At 39.0% G+C, this 25,637-nt stretch overlaps 1 protein-coding gene across 1 annotated transcript in view; it reads left to right on the forward strand.

The window, feature by feature from the left end:
* LOC122788725 (solute carrier family 2, facilitated glucose transporter member 5-like) overlaps positions 1-25,637 on the forward strand; it is a 569,090-nt gene that overhangs the window by 380,599 nt on the left and 162,854 nt on the right. The window contains exon 9 of the mRNA XM_044055616.1: positions 12,361-12,462. Coding sequence (XP_043911551.1) covers positions 12,361-12,462 — 102 coding nt within the window. The remainder of the gene's footprint in view (positions 1-12,360; positions 12,463-25,637) is intronic.

Consider the following 25,637-nt stretch of genomic DNA (forward strand, 5'->3'; position numbering starts at 1 on the left):
TCAAGATTTGGCTATTTTTGCATCTGTTATTCTCCATGGAATTTATTAATATCCTCCTAATAGGGAGGTTGAGTGAAGGTGCTTCAATCCTTGTACACAGACCTGAATAGGTCTAGGGTGATGAAACGATCTTTGTTAACAATATTTTATGAAAATAGATTATGTTTTGGACAATATATTTTGTCTGGATGCCAAAATACAATTTTTTTGATTGCCAAATTGTCTAATGTTAGATATTTCCAACCATGTATTGTAATGTCTTTCATAAATTCACAGACATTGTTTAATTTAATAATAATATGTTTAATAAGAAGTATCACATCAGTATTAATTATTTACATTTTTTTTAAAGTATATAAGGTTTACATTATTAAGACATTTAGTAAGTAGGGCAGTACCAGCTCGAATATCACACTGATAAGGATGGGGAAAGGGATCTGAAGTTGTTAACATGTATACCAATACACCTGTTTTACAACAAAATAAATCACTCCCATACCTGATAGGATTACCTTTCAAATCCTGAATCTCAGAACAGTGAACGCCAGAATCTTGAAATAAAAATATTGAATGCTGACAATCACGAACAGCCGATTTTTCACACAGAAAGGAAACACTTGTCCATTACATGAGTTCAACACATCAGCCTATGTATAAACGACCTAGGTGAGGGGCTGCACCCCCACACTCCTCTAACTATATATACCAGCTCTGGGATTGCACTACAGTGGGGAAAAGAGCATATGTCCACGTTCCGGGCAAGTGTTTACTTGCCCTGGGAAATGTTGTCCATTTGTGATAGTCAGTTTTTGGTATTGTCATTTTGAGATTCTGAACATCAGTGTTATGGGCTTTGGAATTTAGAACCTGATAACAAGTATATAGTCGGAAAGTTTGGGATGAAACTATCATTCTGTTTATTTTTTTGTTTTGTCTGTATTGCTTGTCTGTGTGCATAATAAAGGATTTTTGACTGGAAACAAGCTGTCTACCCTGCTTGGATTAGTTTTAATACCTACTAGAGTTAATAATTCTGTATAATATTAATAATATTTCAAAATACGTTTTTATTTTTTGATTTAGGACCTTTTTAAGTTTGCTACTTCTGCTTGCATTTTCTGATTTTGTCTGCTTTTTAATAGGTAGTGATTAACTACACATACAGGAAGTGAAAAACTTTCACACAAAGAAGTTTCTTACACAGTTTTGAAATTTGTAGACTGCAGTTTTATTTTATCTTGAGTAATTTTGTAGCTTAATAATTTTCCCATAAGTTCTAGATACAGCGAACTTCCTTCCAAAATCTCTTTCCAGCTTCAACAAGTATATCAGCTTGGCATCTGTTAACTATGCTAAATATATTCTCTTGCTAGTCTGTTATATCCAGCCTTATTTGATTTTTTTTCAAATAATGTGCCAGTGGCACAAACTATAATGCACAAAGGAGAAGGAGAGGCAGACTGTCTGCTACCACGTGTTACCACGTGTGGTGTTGACAGTTATGCTGCTACTTTAAATATAGCATTTCAAACTAAATATGTATTACACAGTAGTTCACTAAAACTAACTGGTAAGCCAAAATACTTTGGACCCGAAACAGAAAGTCTCAGTTAACACTGTCAGATGCCATTTTGACATCAAGGCTTACAGAAAGCGTGGAGGACCTGAGTTACTGGCATCATGTATCAAAACTAAAGTCTTCAAGGTGTTGTCAAAAGTCTGCCTTCCCTTCACAAACCCACTCATGAAGTATTTTCATATCTTCACTTCAAAGTAGTTGAGGTTTTTCTTATATATCCACATTACTCAGTTCCAGCGTGAACAAAAACAGACCATATGGCAGCATGTCTATACGTAGTTCATAATCATGACTGAAGACTCCTGTACATCTGTAAGAAGTGAATAGCCATGCATCTTTTCATTCTTTATAAATAGCTGACTCTATAACTTAATTTCATGTGTCAGGGATAGATGTTTCTAGAACCAAATGTGGCAGTGATTGGTCCTCCATAGGTAATCACAAATCCTCTTGTAGCCCATCTAACCTCAGCATTTTTCTCTTTGGCTTATTTAATCAAAATAGCTTCAGTCTCTTCATTAGTAACTGATTTGGTTTGCTCCCTTGCTTATAAGTACATGGCAACCACCATACCTAACTGACAGAAAATTTGACTTTGCCATTATTTCATTATTTGGCAAGAATCTGATAGTTTAGACAGAAGCTGATATTGTAAAATCATGAATAGGAAGGATCTAACATTCTAAGATGTGGTTATTATTGACCAGGGGTTTTCCTAATGCATGCTTTGTGTACTGGTAGCAAGTCAGTGTTGACAACATGGACGTTCCAACCCTAATGAATGCTGTATGAAACAAAATTCTTTAAATTAGCAAACAGTGGTGTCTGTATAATATTACAGCTTTTTCAGGAATTTAGAACAAGAAACATTTAGAACATTTTTTAAGTAGTAATGGTATGTTGGTTATGTCACTAAGGTAGGCTTCCTGTGATCCAGCCTAATCTGAAAGATACTGTTGTTGTTTGGAGAAAGTCGTAATCATGATTAATGGGCTCCAGAATCCTAGTAAGCTTATCTCTTAATAAGATGATTGCCTTATGTTTCGTATAACTTGTAATGTCTAAAGGATGGATATTTTTAATAGGAATACATCAAAATCATTATTTTTGCCTTGGTTGAGTGTAAATGGTTTCTAATTCCTCCAACCTTTTGCTAGCATTCCTGGCATTTGGCAGATTAGGTTGACTGCCTTCAAGATCCATTACTATTAATGTTATTACGCAGCTTTCAGTTTACATTGAAATCTCTACCCATCCCTTTCCGTGTCTATCTCCTATCTTCTGCTTCATATAATTTAAAGACTTGGGAGAGGCAGACCCTCAGAAAATACAACTTTTATCCCTCCTCCCCAAGCTCAAACTCTGCTTGACTCCCTGAATCCCACTGTGATTTTAGGATGGCTCTGTTTTCAAGTAGTTGATGAAGAGGTGGCAGAACCCAAATCCCATATAACAGAAGTGTTTCAGCTGCTGAATATCTTGTTTAGCATATGGAGCGGTAAGCTAAATTCTGTAGTCCACATAGGTGAAAGACCTTAATGCCCTTTCCCACTAAAGTGTAATCCATTACTGATTCTCCTACCAGTGTGACTCAGAATGCTGCTTTTAGCCACCTTTGTCTCTGGACTTTGCTTCACATGTTTTTTCTTAGTATTCAACTCAGAGGCTCTCACATTGGGATAATATTATTTTTGGTTATCAGGGATACATTCAATGAAGATGGATTCACTGAGCCCAGTATACTGTAGAGTAATATCTCTGTGTACTACAGGTAGTGTGTCTTACCAGAAGTTGATGTAATCACTTACTGTCATCTTGGAGATGGTAGGCGCATGGGGTAGCCTCACCCCCCACCCTGAATACTGGTATGGAGATTTTACATCTTTTCTGGAAAATGCTATTTAAAAAAGTAATAAAATAATTTTCTGTGTGTGTTTGTGGAGGGGGGATGAGTGAGGGAGAGAGCTGTCAGTGGATTTGGACAGTTTATTGAATAGACCTATATTTCTCTTTCATTGTCCTGCTATTCTTTAAGTAGCAGATAGAGTAACAGTAAGACTTATCTTATAATATCTATGTTGGAGAGCAAAGGATCTGTGAGATGGTGTCTGTTACATCTTAGAGTGCATCATCATGGGGTAGTCTAACTCAATTGAAATATACTTGGAGCAATATAGCTCTGCTCTGAAAATAAGAAACTAATATCTCAGGTGTAAGAACTTCATATGTAAGAATCAGGCTATAATGGCAGCCTTAAACGTAGTTTGGTGTGAAGTGGAACAGCCTGCATTTGTTAGTCTCAGCTGCATGACTTGAAACTCGGTAACAGAATGTGTGTTGTTTTTGCTGTTTTGTTAGTATTTTTCTCTTTTTTATTGCTATTTCTTTTTTCCCCATGGTTGTGAGATTGTGAAGTTGGTGTGTATGTATGTGTGTCTGTCTGCCTGTATAGCCAGTGTAGGTATGCAGGGGGCAAACCTCCTTGCAAAAAAAAAATTGCTAGGTTAAAATATCGACTGTTTGTGTTCTTCTGTATGAAGCTTCATCCAGTAGCCACTCCGGGATATGCAGTAGAAGCAGGTGTATGAATAAATGGGCTGATTAATTGTGAGTGTACTGATGGCTGGCAATCAGCAGGAGGTGAAAAGCACATAAAAATTACAAACTCTCCATACTCTGAGGAGGCGTGACAAGCCCCAGAGCCCTAAGCACTGGATCTAAGTTCTTGCTCTAGCACACTGACTTCAAATGAGATCTCCAAATATATTCCAGCCTATCAGAATAGAGCTTCTTCACTGAGAAAGGATCTCTAAGTCATTTGTCATGATGACCATTTTTTTTAAGTAGAATTTAACATTGGCACTTTGAAAGTCTTAATAGCAATCAAAGGGAACTTATGCCATCTCAATAACAGAAATGATCTCTGCTAGTCTTTCTTTCTACTTACTATAGATGTAAAGGCTGAAGTTACAAAGCTATTTCTTATGTCTACTTATGTTTCAGTGTGACATTGCAACTTATTATAGAAGGGGAGATTTCCCACTGACTGACACATAGAATTGCATGCTGCAAATGTGTATAGCACCTTATTCATTTGTTTGTCCTTTATTTCTTAATCTGTAGATCAGCTGCTTATAGTGGAGTTTTCAACCACAACCCAGACCATAGGCCATTGATGTATGAGCAATAAGTTACAGAGGTGTGGAGATGGTCAAGAGTATTTATACATGTGAAACTGTCTACATAAAAGAAAAAGCAAAGCATAATCATGCAGGAATACAGATAACCAAGGGGTAGGAGTTAATACAAATAAATATATATATTAAAAAAGAATACCAAAAGATGGTATAGAAAAAAAAATCAAGAATGCTAAAGGAAGAAATACCTAAATGAAACAATTCATTAGATATAAAGAATACTTTGCAGACGTTTAATTGAATATATAATCAGTAGTAGACACTTCAAACTATTGACTGGAATGAATAAAGTAATTGCATTCTTTTGAGTGAAGCCTTTACATTTTATGGTAGCAAAAATGTCTTATGAATTACTTCTGCATGTCAATGGAATTATGAATTGCCTGTAGTTCAAATGGATGAATATTCCAAGATATAGGACTACTAGCAGTAAAGGGTTTTGTCTCCTGACAATACCCCTTCTTAGGAACATTCAAGTTGTTTTTTTTTCCTGATGCTCTCAGTTATCTACCAGTAGAGTAAACTTTCTTTTGAAAGATGGCAGAAGTTTGGGTTGCAATGTTTGTGAATCAAGTTGCAAACCATAACAGCTGCTCCCTGGGAGATGGCAAGCCAGCTGACTCCTTCTAAAGTTTTTCAGTGATATTCTGAATTCGGTGAAAGAAGCCAATATGTGCATATTTAATTTGTAGAATCTGCAGATCTTACTTCAGAGGGTCAGTTTAGGAACAAATCTAAACATTTCAGTTTACTTACAAATAAAGCTGCATAGGTTTGGCCATTTTTCCACAGCGGTCCTGCTCTACTCCAAGGGATAGTACTGGTCTTGCACTGAACTCAGTGCTGCTGTGCAATGTTGCATACTTCCCATATTAGTGACATGGATATGAGTCTTCTCATTGGCTCTTCAAAAATCATTGGTCATTCATTTTCTGGATGTGGCAACCATGTTTAGTTATTTGGCCTTGGTCATAGTTATTGTTTCTTTGAACATTGAATCAAATTACTTATTCTGCTTTCATTATGGAGTCATTTTACATGTGTTTGGATGGTACATCTTTCTCTTCGACATCCATTATCAAGTGCACTTGTAGTATACAGATTGCTCATAAAGATCTTCGCACTCCATTTCTATTTTGTTTAGAGCCACATCATACTACAGGTAAATGTAAGCATTGCCAGACATTTAACAAATTAATATTATCTGGCTTTAAAGTTCCTCTTAAAACACTCTTATTGGATTTAGTGTTGAATCTTTAAGAATTTTAATTGTATGTTTATCTTATTTTATTGTTACATAGTACTTCTTAGCAGGCTTTTTATTCAAACCTTTCCAACGTGTTCATTTTGTATATTTTCATTGTCATTGGTTTTAATATATTATTGTATGCTATTAGCATTATGTCAGGAATATTCCCTAATATAGCACATCTTTTTACATTTATGTCTGCTTTTGTGTGTATGATGTTTATTATTATGTTGTTGTATTGCATATTTGGAAAACAAACAAATAATTAAACTTCAACTTGAATTACACATTAAGAAGACTTAAAGATTTATCTTCCTGTTTGGCAGAAACAATGTTATAAAAGCTGCAAAATTTTCTAAGGAAAAAAAGATGGGAAGCATGCATCTTGTAATTCATGTGAAATAATGATGGAAGGACAAGAGAGAAAAATAAAGGATCTGGCCCAGATTAAGCAGCACTATCATCTGTCCCATCACTGGTAGAAGAAGAAGGTGAAAAGATGGTGAAAAATTGATGAGGCCTATTTTGCAGCTGTTTTCTGATGAAGAGGAATAATTCTGCTCAAGGCAGACTTACTTTTCTTGGTCCAGATTTGCATCATACCATGATAACACATCCTGCCAGTCCTCTGGTTTTCCTTATGAAGTTATCACTTTTGGAGAAAATGTTAAACATATGGATGAGTTTTTTTTATCTGGCCAATGAATGAACATTGTTTAAAAAGGAGATATTGTGAAATGATAAGAGAGAAAACAGTTGAAATATGCTGTTCTTTCATTATTATGCACATTCAAAGACACAACTGATGCAAACTCTCAAAACTGAGGTTCAAAGGCTCCAACACATAAAAAAGTATAGAGCTCCCCATGACAGATAATATTTTTATAAGGCTGACCATGCTGTTTGTTCCAAAAGAAAAAAAGCTTCATCTGGCAACCTTTTTAAAGGAAGCCAAGAATCGTAGATAGATATAAAAAGAAATATGCTTGTTGCCTAATCTTTCTTTTAGTGACTGTAACTGTTTTTCAAATGGTGACTTGTCAATGTGCTATACTCATTCAGTTATATCAGAATATCCAATATCTTGATAGTTTCCAAATGTTAAGAAGGAGAAGCTTACAGATGCATCTGATAAAATAGTTGTTCTTATGATAACTGTGCATACATCAAAGGCTTAATCAGCTAGCATATCTTAGGAAGGTATGTCTAGCGTTGAACTCAGTCTTCTCCAGAAGACATTAAAGATCAAAGTCTGGATGCCTTCATCATACTAATGGTTACTCATCTCCATCACCCATTACAGTAGTCTAGCTTGTGGTTCCACAATCCTCTTCAAGAATAATTACTTTCAGACATCCAACTAATGGGATAGTCCATACCAGCTGCTTTTGTGCTCCTTTTTACCCATCTGTTCTTCCTATTCCAGATGACCCCTTCATATCACCCTGATTATCTTGTACACTGATAGCATGTCCCTCCTTCCTCTTCTGGTCACTCCTGAGGTCCCTCCTTCCTCTTCTGGTCACTCATGAGATAAACTGCAGGTCTTCTAGTTTCTGATCATCTCTTGTCCCCTCAATCCAATGTGCCTTTCTGGAGGTTTTTGTCTAGACGACTTCTAGCAGCCTGACTTCCCTTTCCTTTTATGGCCTACAGAACTCCATGCATTCTCAAAGGGTGGTCTGACCAAGGCTTTGTAGATTAGGATCATTACTTCTTTCCTTCTGGAGCCTACGTCTTTCAGTAGACATACCCCACCATTCTGTCTGCTTCTACCACTACTCTCTCTCTTTCTCTTTCTCTCTCTCTTCCTGGTGCTCCAGCTGAGATATAATTAACACCCCCAAATCCTTTTCCATTTCTTTTGGCATTACTTCCACTCCTCCAGATGATACTTCATATCAGGGTGCTATAGTGCAAGTGTAGCACTTTGTATTTGTTGCATTAAGACACAACTGCCACTTTTTTGTCCACATGGTCAACCTTTCCAAATCCTTCTTTAGGTTTTCCCCCATCACCCATTGCTGCATCTGTGGTACTGTCACCACAAAGGCTAATCATTTTCTATTTTGTCTTTGATATTTCTGAAAGAAGCACATGACTGGACCCAGAACTGACCTCTGTGTTACTTCACTAGTCACTTTCCTTGTTTTTGACATCAGCCCTCCCACCACAACTCTCCCTGCATATCCGTTTGGACATCTAACATTATAGTTCCTCAGTTTTGGTCCTATTTCAGCTCTTCTAGTTTCACAGGAAAACTACATTTACCACTAGTCTCTTGTCAAGTTTTCTTATAATCCATTTTGCAAACTGTGTGAGGTTTGACTGGCAGATCCTTTAGGCCATGAATTGATGTTGCTTGCTGTAATGGAATTTGGTCCCCAAAGAAAGTTGCCAACCATTCCCTCAGGATTGTATCAGTGGCTTTCATTCTACTGCTGTTAGGTAATGGGTCTGTATTTCCTTGGATTCCTTCTACCTCTTCCCCTCAACAGGGGACCATACTTTCTCTACTGCAGTTCTCAAGCATGTGCTTCCCTCAGAGTGGGCAAGCTGATGTTAGTCCATATTAATCACCCTCTCTTGTAGGCTCATTCAGCATCTGGTCTGCTAACAGATCCTGGAACATCTGGACTGCTTTCACGACTTTATCTCTGTGCAGCAGAGAGGCAGTAAGCAGTACAGAAGCTTTCTTTTCCTCTTATTTATATTAATTTCTGAATGCAGAGGTTCATTATTTTCAGGAGTACACCCTTTTGGTTGACCCCATGTTCTGTCAGAATTCAGAGTTAATAAATGCATGCTTGAGACATACCCTCACCACATTAAATTCTGTCTCTCTGAAGTTCATAGGTGTGTACTAGGCCAATGACCACTGGTGACCTTTTAAGCACAGCCATGCATCCTAAATCTCTGACAAGTTCTGGTACCCTTGGTAGTGTAAGCAGGGGCTTGAGGGGTGAAACATTTACAAGCAAAGCCATGGGGCATGAACCATTTACAGGCTGCCTGTGTTCATTAGAGACATAGATGACAAACCAGGGATGAATTTCCAGTTCCCCATCCAGTTGTGCAAGTTACATTTGAAAAGGATTATGGAGGAACTCAGTTTCATATGAATGGGCAGCCTGTTCCAGAGAAGGGGTAGTCTCTGTGATATATATCTGTCTTTCCAGCAGGTCCAATTTATACAACAGGTAAGGTTTAAATCTTTAGAACAGGTAATTCTGGTGCTGTTTGTTTTGCAGATGTGAAATAGGTCAATGACAGTGGGGTCCAGAGATGCCTTGTATTCTTGACAAATATGTCTCCTCAACTATCTGCAGGAGACAGAATACAGAGATAAGGCTTTGAGGCAGTCTACATAAGACATGTTATTTATGCCCTGTATTCTCTTAGTGAGGAACCTCTGTGGACATTCCAGTTGTTTGATGTCCTGGTTAGGTACATAAAAAGGGTGCTGTGTACTCAGTGATTGGTCTAATGAAGACAGTGGAAAAATGACCTCCTTAGTCCTAGATACCATACCTTTGATTATAAGTTGCACAACATAAAATTATTTCATCATTGATATAGACATGTGATTGTTCTAGAGTAGATTACTGTCTACGTGTCCCCAAGTTTCTAACTTCTGGGTCATATCTTAGGATTGTGTTTTGAATATGGTAGTTACCAGGGATGGTTGAATTCCTGAAGGTGCAGTTAGACATTTCTTGGCATTTAGTTTTAGTCTATGGCTTTGACACCAGTTATTTGTTTGTGTCAGATATTCTTGCAGAACATTAGTGTTAGTGGGGGGATTCTATGACTACTCCTAATCTGCAATCTTCTGCAAATGTGGTCAGCCAGAGGACCTTGAAATTGGCCTTGACTTTAGAGAAGTAGATGCTAAAAAGGAGTGGTTCCAAGACTGATCCCTGACAAACTCCACTGGTGAATGGCCTCTCTGTGGAGGTGGACTCTCTAATTTTAACTTCCTTGGTCCTGTCTGTGAGCCAGATGCCTATACATTGGGTGACATAAGGGTTTATATCTAATTTCTTCAGTTTGTCAATGATGCTGGAGTAGTGTATTTTGTCATATGGCATAGCAAGGTCAGGATAGGTAGTGTGATGAGTTTTGCCCTCATTCATTGCTTTGGTGACATTCTCATATAAGTCCACCAAGTTGAGTAGGCATGATCTGCCCCTGACAAAACAAAATGAGTTGGGTTCAGTGTCTACAGGTTTGCTATGTCATTATTGATCATTTCCATGATAAATCTTTCCATGGGTTTGCACATGAGACTAGTAAGACTTATGGGTCCATAATTTCTAGGGTATATAGATGGCATGCCTTTGTGCAGAGAGATGATTGTTGCCATTTTTCATTTGTGAGGCATGAAAACTGTTTGGATGCCATGGTTATATAGTGATTCCAGAGGGTTTCGTGTGTCATGTTTCATGCTATTTAGAAAGCAGTCTGAGATATTGTCAGGGCCCATTGATGCAGTATTCTTGGCCTTAGATACAGCACTGAGGACCTGTTCCCTAGTGATAGTTGTGTGTTATATTTGATGGTATTTTCTGAGGGAAGGGTGAGGGGGGAAGAGAAAGAGAAGCTAAAGTTAGAGCTGAATTTGTCTGCCAGGACCTTTGCTATATTTTCTGGCTCTGTGTAGATGGCTCCAATAACAATGATCTCTGCATACTATTTTGCATTGCCTTTGGGGTTTGGTTGTAGATAACAAATGTCCTGTAGTTGGCCTTGGCCTAGGAGGTGAGATCTACATCAGATTTGACTTTGGTAGACTTTATTTGTCCACTGAGTTGGTTGTTTAGCTTGATGAGAGCATTTTTATTCTGTTGGGCACTACACCTCCTAATTTTTGTAGTAAATTAGTGTGGTCTGTTGTTTTATCTGTTCTTATTCTGAAACACATGATACATTGCATTCAGGTAACCTTCATCCTGCCTTCATCTTATCTGATCATATATCTCAACCTTTTAGTTCAGGAAATCTCAACAAAGCCTAAAATAATGGGGGGGGGGTGCAAGGGACCAGAAAATAGAGACCGATTTTAAATATCACTCTTATAAACTTAGAAAGCTGTTAGAATCACAAGATTTATGTTAGCATGCAGTGGCTGAAGGTTATGAAGTCTGAAACTCAAATGTATGTCATTATTTAGTGACTTTAAGCCCAAGTGATTTGCCAGAAAAACACAAATTTTATGAAGAAGAGATGAAAAATATGAGGCGAAAATCTGGGCATTTGAGAGGTATGTATCTGATCTCTGCTAAGAGACAGCAAGTTCTTCCTTTCATTGTTGTTCACAGATTTTGGCAACAGCTTTCTAAGGCTTCAAACTTGCATGAGTTGCAAGATAACCCTGATCTTAGCTATTACTGCTATTTGAATTTTCCATACCAGTACCACCTTTATCATAGCATTTACTGTGTAGCTGAAATTTGCTACAGGCTCTGTAATATTCTGTTCTGCCATGAGAGGTCAAAACACATCTGGAAATATGGTTACCCATTTCTTTTATGTAAGATGACATATATTTGTCTTGGTGCTTATTTTTCCTCTGTAATGTTTTAGCTAATAGGCCATTGATAATTTTAATCTATTTTGTAAAAATCTACTTTATCTCCCTTTTATTCTCTGGTCATGGCAAACAGTATAATTCAGTTTGGAAAAGGGAAAAACACTGTGCCGTTTAAGTGAATTTGATAGGGATTTGAATAACCCTAGTAAGTGTGGTTTTGCAGCTGATGCTTTGTTTTGGGACTTTTAATCCTATTTGCAGCACTGACTGAAGATGGCAAAGTTTTGAGGGCCAGTCAGTAAATTCTTTTTTCTTGAATCTGGAAGCAATTTCTCAGCTCAGCATGTTCCACTCATGATATCTTGTACTTCTTAGCTTGTCTGCTGAAGTGACCATGTCTCTATTTGTCACTAATACCGCCAGGTCTGATGGCTTAGGCTAAGTGCTAAAACATATGGTTAGAAAAGAACAAAACTACTTTCAGGGAACAGGTAGCACCACAGAAGGGGGCTTGTAGTCAAACCATTTCTGAACTTGAAAATATGTTGCAGAAGCACCAAACAGCTCAAAGAATATGACTTTCAGGAACTGTAATCATATTGTGTGTGTAGAACAACATGGCTGACCAAAGCCACAGAATACTGTTTGTAAAAAAATGCGGAAACTGCAAGTGAGTTTCACAGTTTTTTTCATATGTTGCTATATATGTAAGACATTTCTGCATGTTTTCTTGAGCCTAGTTTGAGCATACCAGCAGCAAACTACTGCCACAAATTAAAATCTGTTTTTATTTCTTTAACAGTGCTTCACTGTTGAAAAATTTGGAAGGCGGCCTCTCATGGTTGGAGGGTTTAGTTTAATGGGTGTCTGCTGTGCTGGAATCACATTGTCTTTAGTTCTGCAGGTAAGGCAGTTACTACATAACACTTGTGGTTTGCTTCCATTATTAAATGTGTCTTTTTTTAAGAATGTCTTTTTTTGTAAGAAGTGATGGCAGCTTAGGATTCCTTAACAGTGTGAATCGCCTTCTCTCCTTATCCTGCTAAAGTATAATACGTGTTGAGGACAGAACTCATGTCAGTCTGTAATTCATCTTTCTTGAATCCCTATGTGGCAGTGTGCTCTTTGACATAAATTATTTGTCAGGTATTGAGTCCACCACTTTGAAGAAAACACTAGTCATGGCTTTATCCTGTTTGCATTTTGTGCTCTATCTTCATGAGTTATCTGCCCTCTTCACTAGATGATGCTCCTATGCCTATACCTATGGGTGTCATTGTCAGCTAAATAAACAAAGTATATACCACACTATAGTAACTGCTGAAATTCTAATGTTAAAGATTTTGCAGATTCATGGGTGACACAATGGATGAGACATCTGATACTGATTTTGACAACAACAGCTGATCTCACATTCCAGAGACTTCAATTTCTATGCAGTTCCTTGAAAGGACAGATACACTTAATAAGCTTTACATTAGTCTCAAGCCCAGCCATCTCTCCTCCACCCTTATGTAAACAAATGATGGCTGCTGACACCCATATTTTGTAAGTACCTTTCTCTGATTTTCTGTAATTTTTAGAAATTTAAAATCACTAATGCTATAGACATCTGGCTGCAAAGAATAGACTGAGCAGATCAAAGCTAGTATGATGCAATTTTTAGGGAACTGTTAGGGATATAAAGTAGAATTGATTTTTGATTTTTACTAATAGTGTGCAATTTTCATTACGTTCTTGCTTGTTGTGTTAATTATACAGTCCAACACTGGACATATATTGCAATAGCTGATGGACATTGGGGGTTAACTGCGTTAGTCATCTCAATGTAGCCACATAACCTGGATGAACTTTCAAGTTTTGCTCTAGAGGACACTTATAGCTATGTACCATAATCTTATCAGTGTTAACTACACGTCCAGATACATGACATGCCTCCTTCCCTTCTGATCCAGCTCTTCAAAGGAAGGGCACAAAAAGAAGGAAAACAATGTTTGCTGTATCTACTAGTCTACCAACCAGCTGGCCTGAGACATGACACACCCCTTCCCTCCTGCCCCAGCTCTTAAAAAAAAAAAAGAAAAGAAAAGGAAACTAAAAAAAAGGTATGTTCTTTGTACTGGTAAGGTAACCAGATACACCACCAACTTTTCAATAGAACAAAAAAAAAAAAATTAAAAAAAAAATAAAAAGTCCACTATAGCATTTCCATCTTTCATTGTGGCTTAAACCAGACCAAAGCCACACCCCCTCACACTGTCCATAACCCCACCCATTTCCACCCCTCTCCTGCCCATTTTCCACCCATTTTTGTGACATCATCACAACCTCAGCTGATGGTGGATGCCCTCTTTTTTCTGTTCCTTATGCCCTTTTTCTGTAAAAAGCGTAGTAAATCCACCGATTTAACAAACTCCAATAATCTGTTTCTTTTTTTTAAACAGAATACTGGAGTTTCTTCAGTGTTTTCCGGACTACTGGATAATCAGTTTGATTTCCGGATAGTCCAGAATAAAAACTGATAGGTGGCACCACTAGTCCACTGTCAGGTATCTAGAGCTCCTGAAATGCAGGAGCCAATCAGGTCCCATCTTTATGCCCTGACCCCAACCCTCCTTCCTTAGTAAAAAAAAAAATATAAATATTTTTCTTTTAAACTGTAGCAAACTGCTTGCTACAATTTATACCCTGTATGGAGTGCTACAGCACTCAGGTTTTACTTAACAAAACACATTTTTTTTACTCTTAAACTGTAGCAAACTGCTTCCTACAATTTAGTTAGCAGTTGCTACAGGCAATTAGACCAGGCAAATTTCTTGCTACAGGTTTGACCACTGGTATGCATCATAGAGAGATGGCATCCCCCCAACAAACTGCGCCCGAGGCAGTTACTCCACTTGCAGTGCCCTAATAGAGTACTGGTCAGGTTATTGGTAGTACATTGGCAAAGGAAATTTCTTTCCTGTTTGGTTGTAGTGTGGATCATTCTGGTGTGTTGTCACTATAATGAACGATCAATGTGTTTTGGACAATTTTATTTTTGTCACATTAAACATTTCAACCATTCATTTTATAAATAAAATGTATATACACACAGATACATATATATGTCTGTGTGTGTGTGTGTGTGTCTGTCTGTAAATACATTTACAATTTTACTACCTATTCTTCACTGTACCTATTCTGACTTTTATGTATTCATTAGGCAAATGTATATTTACCTACTTTCAGCTTCTACAGTGCAAGCTCTAGAATGTTCAAGTATAAATTGTGCTGTTTCTTTCCATTCATTGTATATGTACTTCTGTCATTATAATCTGTTTTTTACTTCGAGGCTGAGCCTGAAATTGGTCCACGTGGATCAGTGGTATATACAATTTATCAAATCTAAATAAATATGTAAATAGTAAATAACTAAGCTATATAATTAATTTAAACTAGTTACTTAATCACTTATGAAGTGGGAATGGAGTGTCAGTAGTTCCTGAAATGCATTTACTATGTACATCTTAACAGTGGCTGTGCTGTAGGAAAATGCATGTGCATGGTATATAAAATAATCACTAAATATATCCTTTAACACTTTAAAGATAACTCTTTGCAGCCTAAAGGTATGCACACAGTACTTGTGGTGCCTGACTGGAGGTTGGGGAGACACTGTCTGGTACGTAACTCAAAACATCATGCATCCCTAGCATTGTGTGGTGTTGCAAATATAATAAAATATATTATGGCACCTTTTGAGAAGTTGGCCACCCTGAACATAAAATGATAACTGGCTTAGTTTCTGGTGTCACTCCAGGGGAAATACAGTCTCTGTCAGCATGGGGAGGACATGGTCAAAAGACCACGTTGCTTGGCCAAGGATAGGCTACACCTGTCCCAGCTAGACTTTCAGATATTAGCTAAAACTTTATCCACCCCTTAGAGCCTTTTTTTAGTCAATGCCAAAAAAAAATCAAAACAGCCAACATAGTTAAAAAGTCTATAAGCAACCTTAAGGTGTTGCTACTCAATGCTAGCAGCTTAAAAAAAAAAAACACTCCAGCCCTTTCAAGCCCATCTCACTTTGAAGAATATAGACATCCATATCATGACAAAGACTTGGTTTTAATTGATAGAATGTTCTCCAGCAGTGCTAGGCTACAGTACCTTCCACACATTTAGACCAACGACAGCACAGACTGGAGCCAAGTGTGGTGATGTCTTGATCTACGTTTGCAACAAACATATTGCTAGGGTGGTTAAACAGGATGATACCATAGAGCTCATCATATCAAGTCACCATAGATAAGGTCCCTCAGCATGTCATGGCTAGCTACAGGTCACCATCTACATCCCTAGAGCCTCACAGTGCTTACCTGAATCAACTAGAGGCAATCCCCTTCCAACCAAACACCCTATTTATTGGTGACTTTACCTACTACTCTATAGACTGGGATATATGCACTACCTCAGACTCACAGACCCAACACTTCCTGGACTTTATTAAAATAAACACCCTGGAACAGACAGTGCATGCTCCAACCAGGGGATCAAGCATAGTGGATCTGGTACTCGCTAACATGGGACTTTTGAAATGAAGGTAGAAATATGGATTTCATTTAAAATTTTTAATTTAAATATCCTTTGTTAACCAGGTTAGTCCCACCAGGCTAGTAACATCTTTTCTGGGGAGACCCCTTGGTAGTATTTATACTACTAGAGAAAATTTGGTCAGAATATTGGGGAACTTGCCATACTGTTTTTGATAGCTCAGGTGGATGTAAAAGACCTCACGGCACCTACCATTAGCACAGACAGATGGAGCCTCAGTTTAACATCTCATCCAAAGGATGACACACTCAGAAGTACAACACTCTCCCCCCAAAAGTGCACTGCATTGTCATCGATCTGTCTACATGGTGTGGGAGTAGAAACCACAGCCTTCTGCACCAAAGGCAAGTTTACCTATTGTAGTACTAACACTGTTTTGATTTTCTATAGTGCAAACACTGATGGCTATTTGTTAAACAAAATAGTTGCACATTGAAAACAGACTTAGCATGGCCAGCAGTAAACTCTACTTCCTTTGCAACTCCCATTCCTTGAAAATGCACTGAAACTTACTTTCCTTAAAAATGCACCCCTGTAGTTTTGAAGATTTTTTCCATTAAGCAGGGAAACAACATGTATGAACCAATAAAAGACAAAATTACCAATTTCAGCACATTTCAATCAGTTCTGATGCCTATGTCAGCAGTCTGGTAATTGGTGTAGAGGATTAAGGCTCTTATTTCTTGTAGCCAAGGTAACAGGTTTGAGTCTGAGCAAGCTAATTAACTAGCCTGCAGTCTGTAACAAGGGCATTACACACACACACACACACACACACACACACACACACACACACACACAAAACTCGAGTAGCTGTAATGCTTATAGTCCCAATGTGCCTTCAAAAGGGAAAGCAGCAGTAGTTCTCTGTGCCAATGTGCTTTGTGTTAATAGCAGTTCCAAGTTCTAAAGTCCATTCCAAAAGAATGGAAAATGTAAGTAAGCAGTCCCAGAAGTTCCAATGTGTGGTTTAAATCTCATGTGCATGTGTTGTACTACAGACATATGATGCATGTAAAGAGAGTATATTCTTAAAGAAAAAAATGTAAAGATGCACACAAATTGATTTTAATTTGTTTAAAACTTAAATATAAATGTAAAAACTAAATATTGTGGCAGTCCCTGGTGGGCCCCTCAAACCAGAAGTTTCCAGCCTAGGTAGCCTAGTGCTGGATATGGCTCAGCTGATATTCAGTTATCTGGTATGATTGGGTAGCAAAAGAGATGATCAGCTATGGAAGGGTGATGAATGTAGAAAGTAGAGAAAACAGAAACTATCATTTGTCAGTGCCAGATGTTAGCATATTATTTAGGATGTAATATTAGAGAAAGTGTTGATCTTTGTTTAACAGTAGGTGAGAAAAGCTTCTGTTTGGTAGCACAAGTCTATTGAAATCACCTATTAACAACTACAAAGTGAAACTATATACATGTTTAAGTCAGTGCATGCCACTGCTCTCATAATAATTAATTCTCAGTAAACCTCTCTTCCTGAATGCTGCTTTTCTATCATAAACTAACGTTCCATAACAGTAAACCGACCCTCCTGTACTGTTGTACCACTCCAAACTGATGCAGATATTATAATGTATATACTGCTCACTGTGACTCACTTTGTAAAGTGATTCAATATTTTTACATTTCTGGTATTTCCTGACCATCTAAAACACTACATAGGGCCTTGCTTATCTCTTTGAATGTGTGAAAATATGTAGTATTCTGTCAATATTCAGAGAGTTACCTCACCACAGACTGTAATACAAGATGCATATCTGCATTGTAATATGGGCCTACCCATCGTACTGTCTTCCTGTAACATATTTAGGTACCTAATGCAGCCAAATTTTGTATTTATACTAATGTTATTTTACTTTGATATTATTATTGTCCTGCCTAGGTTGAATTTAGATCTTTAACATTTATAGGTTCATAGGTTGTTCCTTGGCTAATGACCACTAGGGCCCTTACAAGCCTAGCTGAGCTCCCTAAACCATTTGGGTCCCTGGAATATCATGGGCATCTATATTGGAAGGGAAGGAACTAAAGATTTGTAGGGGGTGTTAGTTAAGCTAAAACTTTTTTATTGATGGCCTCTGTCGATAAGAGACATGGATGCCAGACTGGAGGTAAATTTACAATTTCCCATCCATTTGTCAAGGTTTTGTTTGAATGGGGTTAAGGTTGAACTCTGTTGTACACAGATAGGAAGCTTATTACATAGTGTGGAGATTCTTTGAGACAAATGTCTGTCCCTCCAGCACATTAAGTTTATGTCATAAGCAAAGTTTAGATCCTTAAATCAAGTGTTTCTGCTGCTGTGTTTTTTTTGCAAATTTTCAAAAGCTCCACTAGGGCTGGGTCTGAGGAAGCCCTGTAAGCCAGGCAAAGATCCTCTCTCAGCAGCCTGTAAAAGACTGAATATAGTGATAGAGCTTCTCGGCAATCACTGTAGGACAGGGTATCATGTCTTGAATTCTCATTGTAAGAAACTTTTGTGGATGTTACAGCTGTTGCAAGTGTCTGGTTGGATACATTCCAAAGGGAGCATTGTATTCAATGACAGGTCTGATGAAGGCCAATTAGAAGGGTACCATAACTTCCTTGGACTTGGAAGCCAGACCCTTGCCTATAAATTGGGTGACATAGAAAGATTTTCTTATTATCTTGGCTACACAGTGATCAAAGGCCAGATTGCTGTCTAGATATGTTGCCAGATCCTTTACTATTGAGTCGACTTTTAGGGGTGTTTTATTGATGCAGTAATTAACTTCAGTTGACAGTATCCCAAAGGGTATTATAATGCATTTTTTAGCATTGAGTTTTAGACCATGTTGGCACCAGTCATTTGTCAGTGTTACACCATCTTGCAAGATGTTATTGTCTTGGTGGGAGTCTATAATGGCTCCCAATTTACAGTCATCTGGAAATCTGGTGAGCCAGAGGCCTTGAACATTAGTCTTGACTTCCGAGAAGTAGATGCCAAACAGGATTGGGCCCAGCACAGAGCCCTGGGGTACTCCACTGGTGACTGGTCTCTTTGTGCAGATGATCTCATTGACCTTGACTTCTTGGGTTCTATCTGTGAGCCAGCTGGCAATCCAGCGAGTTATGTAGGGATTAATGCCTCTTTCAGAGAGTTTGTCAAGAATGTATAAGGGGTATTGTATCAAATGCCTTTTCCAGGTCAAGATAAACAGTATGCACTGTTTTACCCTCAACTACTGTATTGGTGACCCTCTGAAAAGAGTTTACCAGGTTAAGTAGGCATAACCTTCTCTTAACAAAGCCAAATTGAGATGAACCCAGTGTCTGTAGGCTGCCAATGTCCTTGTTTATCAGTTCCATGGTAATTCATTCCAAGGATTTGCATATGAGACTTCTTAGACTGATGGGTCTGTAGTTCCCCGGGTTGGTTGATGGTCCACCTTTACAGATGGAAATGACTGTTGTTGCCCTCTACTCACTTGGAACATAGTCTGTTTTAAAGCTATAGTTGAAGAGTGCCTCAGCTGATCCTGATAGGTCATGTTTTAGACTGCTCAGGAGGCAACCAGGGATGTTGCCAGGACCCATGGAGCCAGTGTCCTTGGCTTTAGCAAGTGCCACCAGCACCTGGTCCCTGATAATAGTTGGGGAAAGTATGCTGGAGGAATTTCACCTGATGGAGCTGGAAGGGAGTGAGAAGTGAAGTTTCAGCTAAATTTAACAACCAGAAAATTTGGCATGTCACCCTGTTCATTGAAAGTAGTACTGTTCACCACCAGTTCAGCACACTGTTGTGTAGGGCCAGTATCATAAGAATGAAAGCACTGAATTGTGAATGCTCTAAAAATCAAAAATGCCAGACCTCAAAGTGCTTTTTGTGAGATCGCAGTACAGTGAAGATTGGAATATTTGCCCTTTCCTCACTGTAGTGCGAGCTCGGCGTTTTTATATATATTTAGCAACTTTAATACAAATCATGCACAGCAACACACAAGAATTTTTAAACCACACATTAGAAGTTCTGGGGCTACTTGCTTCCATTTTTCATCCTTTTGGAACTTCTGGGCTGTTACTGGCATTTTCCATCCTTTTGGAACAAACAGGAAGAAACTGTTGCAGAAAAGAGGAAAATCCCAGGATGCAAAAAACTCCCTTACCAGCCTCAGTAAGAAGCTGAGATGCCTCATAAAATCCTCCAATGCTAGTTACGAAAATAAAATTGCCAAAGATTCCAAAGACAACCACAAGGCATTATATAGCTATGTCAAGAATCTAAATGGCAATGCTCAGATCTGCTCTGAGCTACAACAGAATGACATTAAATGTACTGATCCCAAGGATATTGCAAATATCCTGTCAGATCGAGTCACTGCAAACTTCACCTACTCTCACCCCCTAAAGGGCCTATCTCAATACCAAAAGATTGCCAACTTCCGGTAATAATGGCCACACAGGTAAAAAACGCACTATCCAAAGCTAAGAATACAGCATCCATGGGACCAGACGACATCCCAGGCTGTGTACTACATGAACTGCAAAATGAACTGGCACCTCACCTAAGTGTCATGTTTAATCATAGCCTCACCTCAGGCTTCGTGTCCACTGAGTGGCGCACAGCTATAGTTATCCCTCTCCACAAGGGGGGATCCACCTTGGATCTCGGGAACTAAAGCCCCATCAGTCTGATGACCCTGATCTGCAAGGCCATGGAACGTATTATCATGGAACTTATAAACAAAGACATTGGCAACCTTCAAACACTGGACCCCACGCAGTTTGAGTTCGTGAAGGGCTGATCTTTTCTCTTGAATCTGATTGACTTCTTTGAATCAGTCTCCAGAGCCGTGGACAAGGGTAAGGTGGTCCACACTGCCAAGCTGGACCTTGCCAAGGCCTTTGACACCATCCCCCACTCTGGAATCATAGATAAACTTACTAAGCTGGACATTAATCCTGATGGGTTGCCAAATGGCTTACTGACAGAACCCACACTGTAAAAGTAGTCGACTCCAAATCCAGCTCCAGATATGTGACAAGTGGAGTACCTCAGGGTTCAGTCCTGGGACCGCTCTTGTTTAGCATCTACTTATCTGAAGTACAGACCAACACTAAGGGACTCTGGCTAACAAAGTTCGCAGATGACTGCAAACTGGGAGCCATTATTGAATGCCCAAATTATGTGGATATTCTACATAAGGGCCTTACAGAAACAGATGATGCTTGGTGCCAGAGACATGGGTTCAAGCTCAGTACCAAGAAATGTATAGTTATCCCCTTTGGGAAAAACATGTACCCATGAATTACCACATAGGTGGCAGTACGTTAAACACTGAAAGTGTGATAAGAGACTTAGGGACACAGGTGGACAGTGGTCTCACCTTCGATAACCACATCGTCACAACAGTCAGGAAATCCTTCTATGTGGCACACCTCATCACTAAGGGCTTTTCATCCAGAAAAAAGGAGGTCATTGTCCCACTGTACTCATCTCTCATTAGACCCATTATGGAATACAATGCCCCATTTGGTATGTACCTCTCAAGACATCTGTAACAACTGGAAATGCCACAGAAATACCTCACTAAAAGAATCACAGGCCTAAAGTAAATGCTCTATGCTGATCGTCTAAAAAAAACTCCACCTATACTCTGTCACATATCGTCTATTCAGAGGTGATCTCTGCTTAACATACAAGGCCATGTCAAACCCAGAGCTGTTGGACATGCTACACTTAAAGAAATCCCAATCCCTCAGAGACACATGGTCCAGGGACCTAAACCTTGTCATCACAATGAACAAAACATGCTGGAGGGATAGGTTCCTGACCCAGAGACTCCCCAGACTCTGGAATAGACTGCCCATACATTTCAAGCAGAGCGCCTCTTTGGCCCTCTTCAATAGGAACCTTGATGATTGGATGAGAGATAGGAAATTCACCCTGGGGATCATGTCAGTTGCCCTGCTATACAGGAGTCCAGGGAAGTAAATACTATGGGAAGAAATAGCCAAGGAATTGTTATGGCTAGGCTTGTATAGGCCCTAGGGCCGATAGCCTAGTACCAACCTATGAATCTGCTACTAACACTATACACATTGAACCAGAGAACTACTATTGCTTTCCCTTTTGATGGCACTGAGTGACTAGACTGGATGGTGGGTATTCCAGGTACTCAGAAGTGTGTGTGTGGGTGTGTATGAAATGCCCTAGTTAGGAATGGCAGGTTAGTTAATTAGCTTGCTCAGACCCAAACTCTGTACCTTAGCTACAGGGCACAAGACCATTAATCCTCTATACCAACTACCAGACTGCTGACTTAGGCATCAGAGTTGACTGAAATATGCTGAAATGGGTAATTTTGTGTTTTATTGGTTCATACATTTTGTTTCACTGTTTAATGGAAAAAAAAAAAAAACTACAGGGGTGCTTTTTCAAGGAACGTGAGTTTCAGTGCATTTTCCACCTTGGTGGAATCACAAAGTCAATAGGCTATATAACAGAAGGAAGAAAATCATGGCAAAGATTAGGAGGTGCAGCACCTAGCAGGAGAAAAGCACTCTCATCAAACTAAACAAACAACTCAGAGGGCAAATAAAGACTACCAAAGCCAAATCTGAGGTAAGTTTGGCCTCCCAGGCCAAGGACATCCACAAAACATTATTTAGCTATGTCCACAACCTCAAAGGAAATACACAATTGTGTGCAAAGGTCATTGTAAATTGAGCCATCTATACTGGGCCAGAGAGGTCTGAATGGAGAGATGATGGGGAGTCTGAATGGAGAGATGATTTCACTAAACAAAAGAGAGTAGTATTTCTGAAACTGAATTCATCTTCAAGTCTTTGTGAATACCTTCTTGAGGTGGACTCTGTTTTTCACAAAATCTCACCAAGATGACACTGATATACAGACTGTATTTTAGAATACACCATGGACAGAAGTAGGTCAAAAATTAAAAAAGACAGCTAGGTGCACAAGACCCAGGATAAAAAAGTGCCAACCCTGGTACAGTGGATATAAAACATGTGCGCACCCTGTTAAAATGTCAGGTTTTTGTGATATAAAAAAATGAGACCTCAATAAATCATTTCAAAACTTTTCCCACCTTTAATGTGACCTATAACCTATACAATTTAATTGAAAAACAAACAAATCTGTTAGGGGAAAAATATAAAAAATAAAAAAGTACAATAAGCTGGTTGCATAAGTGTGCACACCCTTAAACTGATACTTTATTGAAGCACCTTTTGATTTAATTACATAAACCTCCTAGCTGATAAATTCATCTCCAGCTTTACCCCTCTCTCCCCTCAACCTTCCCTCAGAAAATACCATGAAATAAACTCCCCCTACTATCACTAGGAAACAGGTCCTTAATGCTGTCTCTAAGACCAAGGACACTGCATCAATGGGCCCAGACAGTATCCCAAGATGCCTTCTGCACATGATCTATTAGGGCCTCTGGAATTACTATTTAACTGTCGCCTCCAAACAGGCTTCGCATCTCATGAATGGAGTATGGCAACAGTTATCCCTCTGCACAAAGATGGGCCATCTACAGACCCTGGAAACTACAGACCTATAAGTCTCACTAGGCTTCTATGTAAACCATGGAAAGAATTATCATGGAGATAATCAGTAGAGATATAGTAAACCTCCAGACACTGGACCCAACCCAGTTTGGTTTCATCAAGGGCAGATCATGCCTACTCAACCTGGTGGACTTCCTTGAGAAGGTAACCAAAGCAAAGGATGAGGGCAAAATGGTTCACACTGCCTACCATGACCTGGCTAAGGCATTTGACACAATACTCCACACAGGCATTGTTAACAGACTCAAGAGGTTAGCTACAAACTTGTATGTCACCCGGTGGATAGCCAACTGGCAGGACCCAAGAAGTTAGAATTGGGGAAGTCCACATCTACAAAGAGGACAATGCTCCTCTTTGGCATCTACTTCCCAGAAGTCAAGGGCAATGTCAGTGGTCTCTGGCTGACTAAATTAGCAGATGATTGCTAATTAGGAACTGTCATTGAATCCTACACTGATACATCCAGGAGGGGCTGACACAGACAAACAACTTGGGTCATGGACTAAAACTAAATGCTAAGAAATGCATAATAGTATCCTTTGGGAAGTCATCCATCCTGGTAACTATCATATTGACAACACATCCCCTTGACAGGGGATCCCTATAGTAAAGAATACTGCAACAGTAAAGGAAGGACATCTGTTGTTAAGGTAAGATTATATACAACTGTACTTTCCAGGGTGTTTGGGGTAGAAAATCCCAAAAAGCATTGTATCTGTGAGTTTGAGGCAGTGTATGTTTCCCAGTCTCTAGAGGGGTTGTTAAAGTCATCCATGAATAGGGTGTTTGGTTGGATGGTGAGCACCTCTAGTAGGTTTAGGTAAAAATCATGAGACCCTACGGGCATAGATGGTGATCTATAACTAGCCTTGGTATGGTGAGTGACTTTAACTGTGGTGACTTGCATATAGATGAGCTACATGGTGTCATCCTATTTAACCAACCTAGAGGTATGTTTGTTTCTAACATAGATTGAGACACCTATACCTTTGGCCTCAGTCTGTGCTGTTGTTAGTCTAATTGTGTGGAAGGACTGTAGCTTTGCACTTTCTATGGATTTAAACCAAGTCTTGGTCATGATACAGATGTCTTCATTCTCCACAGTGAGGAGGGCTTGAAGGCTGTGGAGTTTTTTGTTTAAGTTCCTAGCATTGAGCAGTAACACCTTAACGTTACTCGTTGGCTTTTTCACTATGTTGGTAGTTTTATCTTTTTGGCAATGCCTTAAAAGGGCTCAAAGGGGGTGGATAAAGTTCTTGCCAATATCTAAAAGTCTAGCGTGGTCATGAGCAGCCTGTCCTTGGCAAAGCAAGCATATCCTGCCATGCTGACAGATAATGGATTGCCCCAAAGTGACATTAGAAACTAAGCCAATGATTAAAATTAGTCATTTTATGTTCATCCTGTGACATCTTCCTTGGCACATGTAGAAAGCTCCTCATTTGAAAGCTCATACAAATATGTGACAGATGTTCTGAGAGATCCATTAAGTTTCTTTTTATATAGTCCATTGAGGTATGTCTCAGGTGATTTACACCCTCAAGGGCTATAATAGAGGTGCCTGGGGTGCATTTACTTGAGTGTGTACATGATATTGCAGATCCTAGCTCCGGATAGGCAACTATCTTCTCCTTGTCTAACCTGGTGAGTGGGACATCTATGTGACACACAATGAAGTCCCCACTGACAAGAGTATTAGATAAAGTATATACTTGCCTTATGGCTTTGTTCTTGGGGGACCATTGTGTGTGACTTTAATGTGAGATGTTTGGTATTGCTTTTGTTTTTTAAGTGATTTCTAATGAGCAGCATTACCATTAGATGGCTATGGAGGTTTTTCAGATTTGGGAAGGCTTCTTTTAAGCACCTCAGCATTAGACAATCTCTGTTAGTGTGGCTAGAGGAGTG

This window comes from Protopterus annectens, chromosome 14.part0 (assembly GCF_019279795.1).
Source record: "Protopterus annectens isolate FY-2018-M chromosome 14.part0, PAN1.0, whole genome shotgun sequence".
NCBI lineage: Eukaryota > Metazoa > Chordata > Ceratodontiformes > Protopteridae > Protopterus > Protopterus annectens.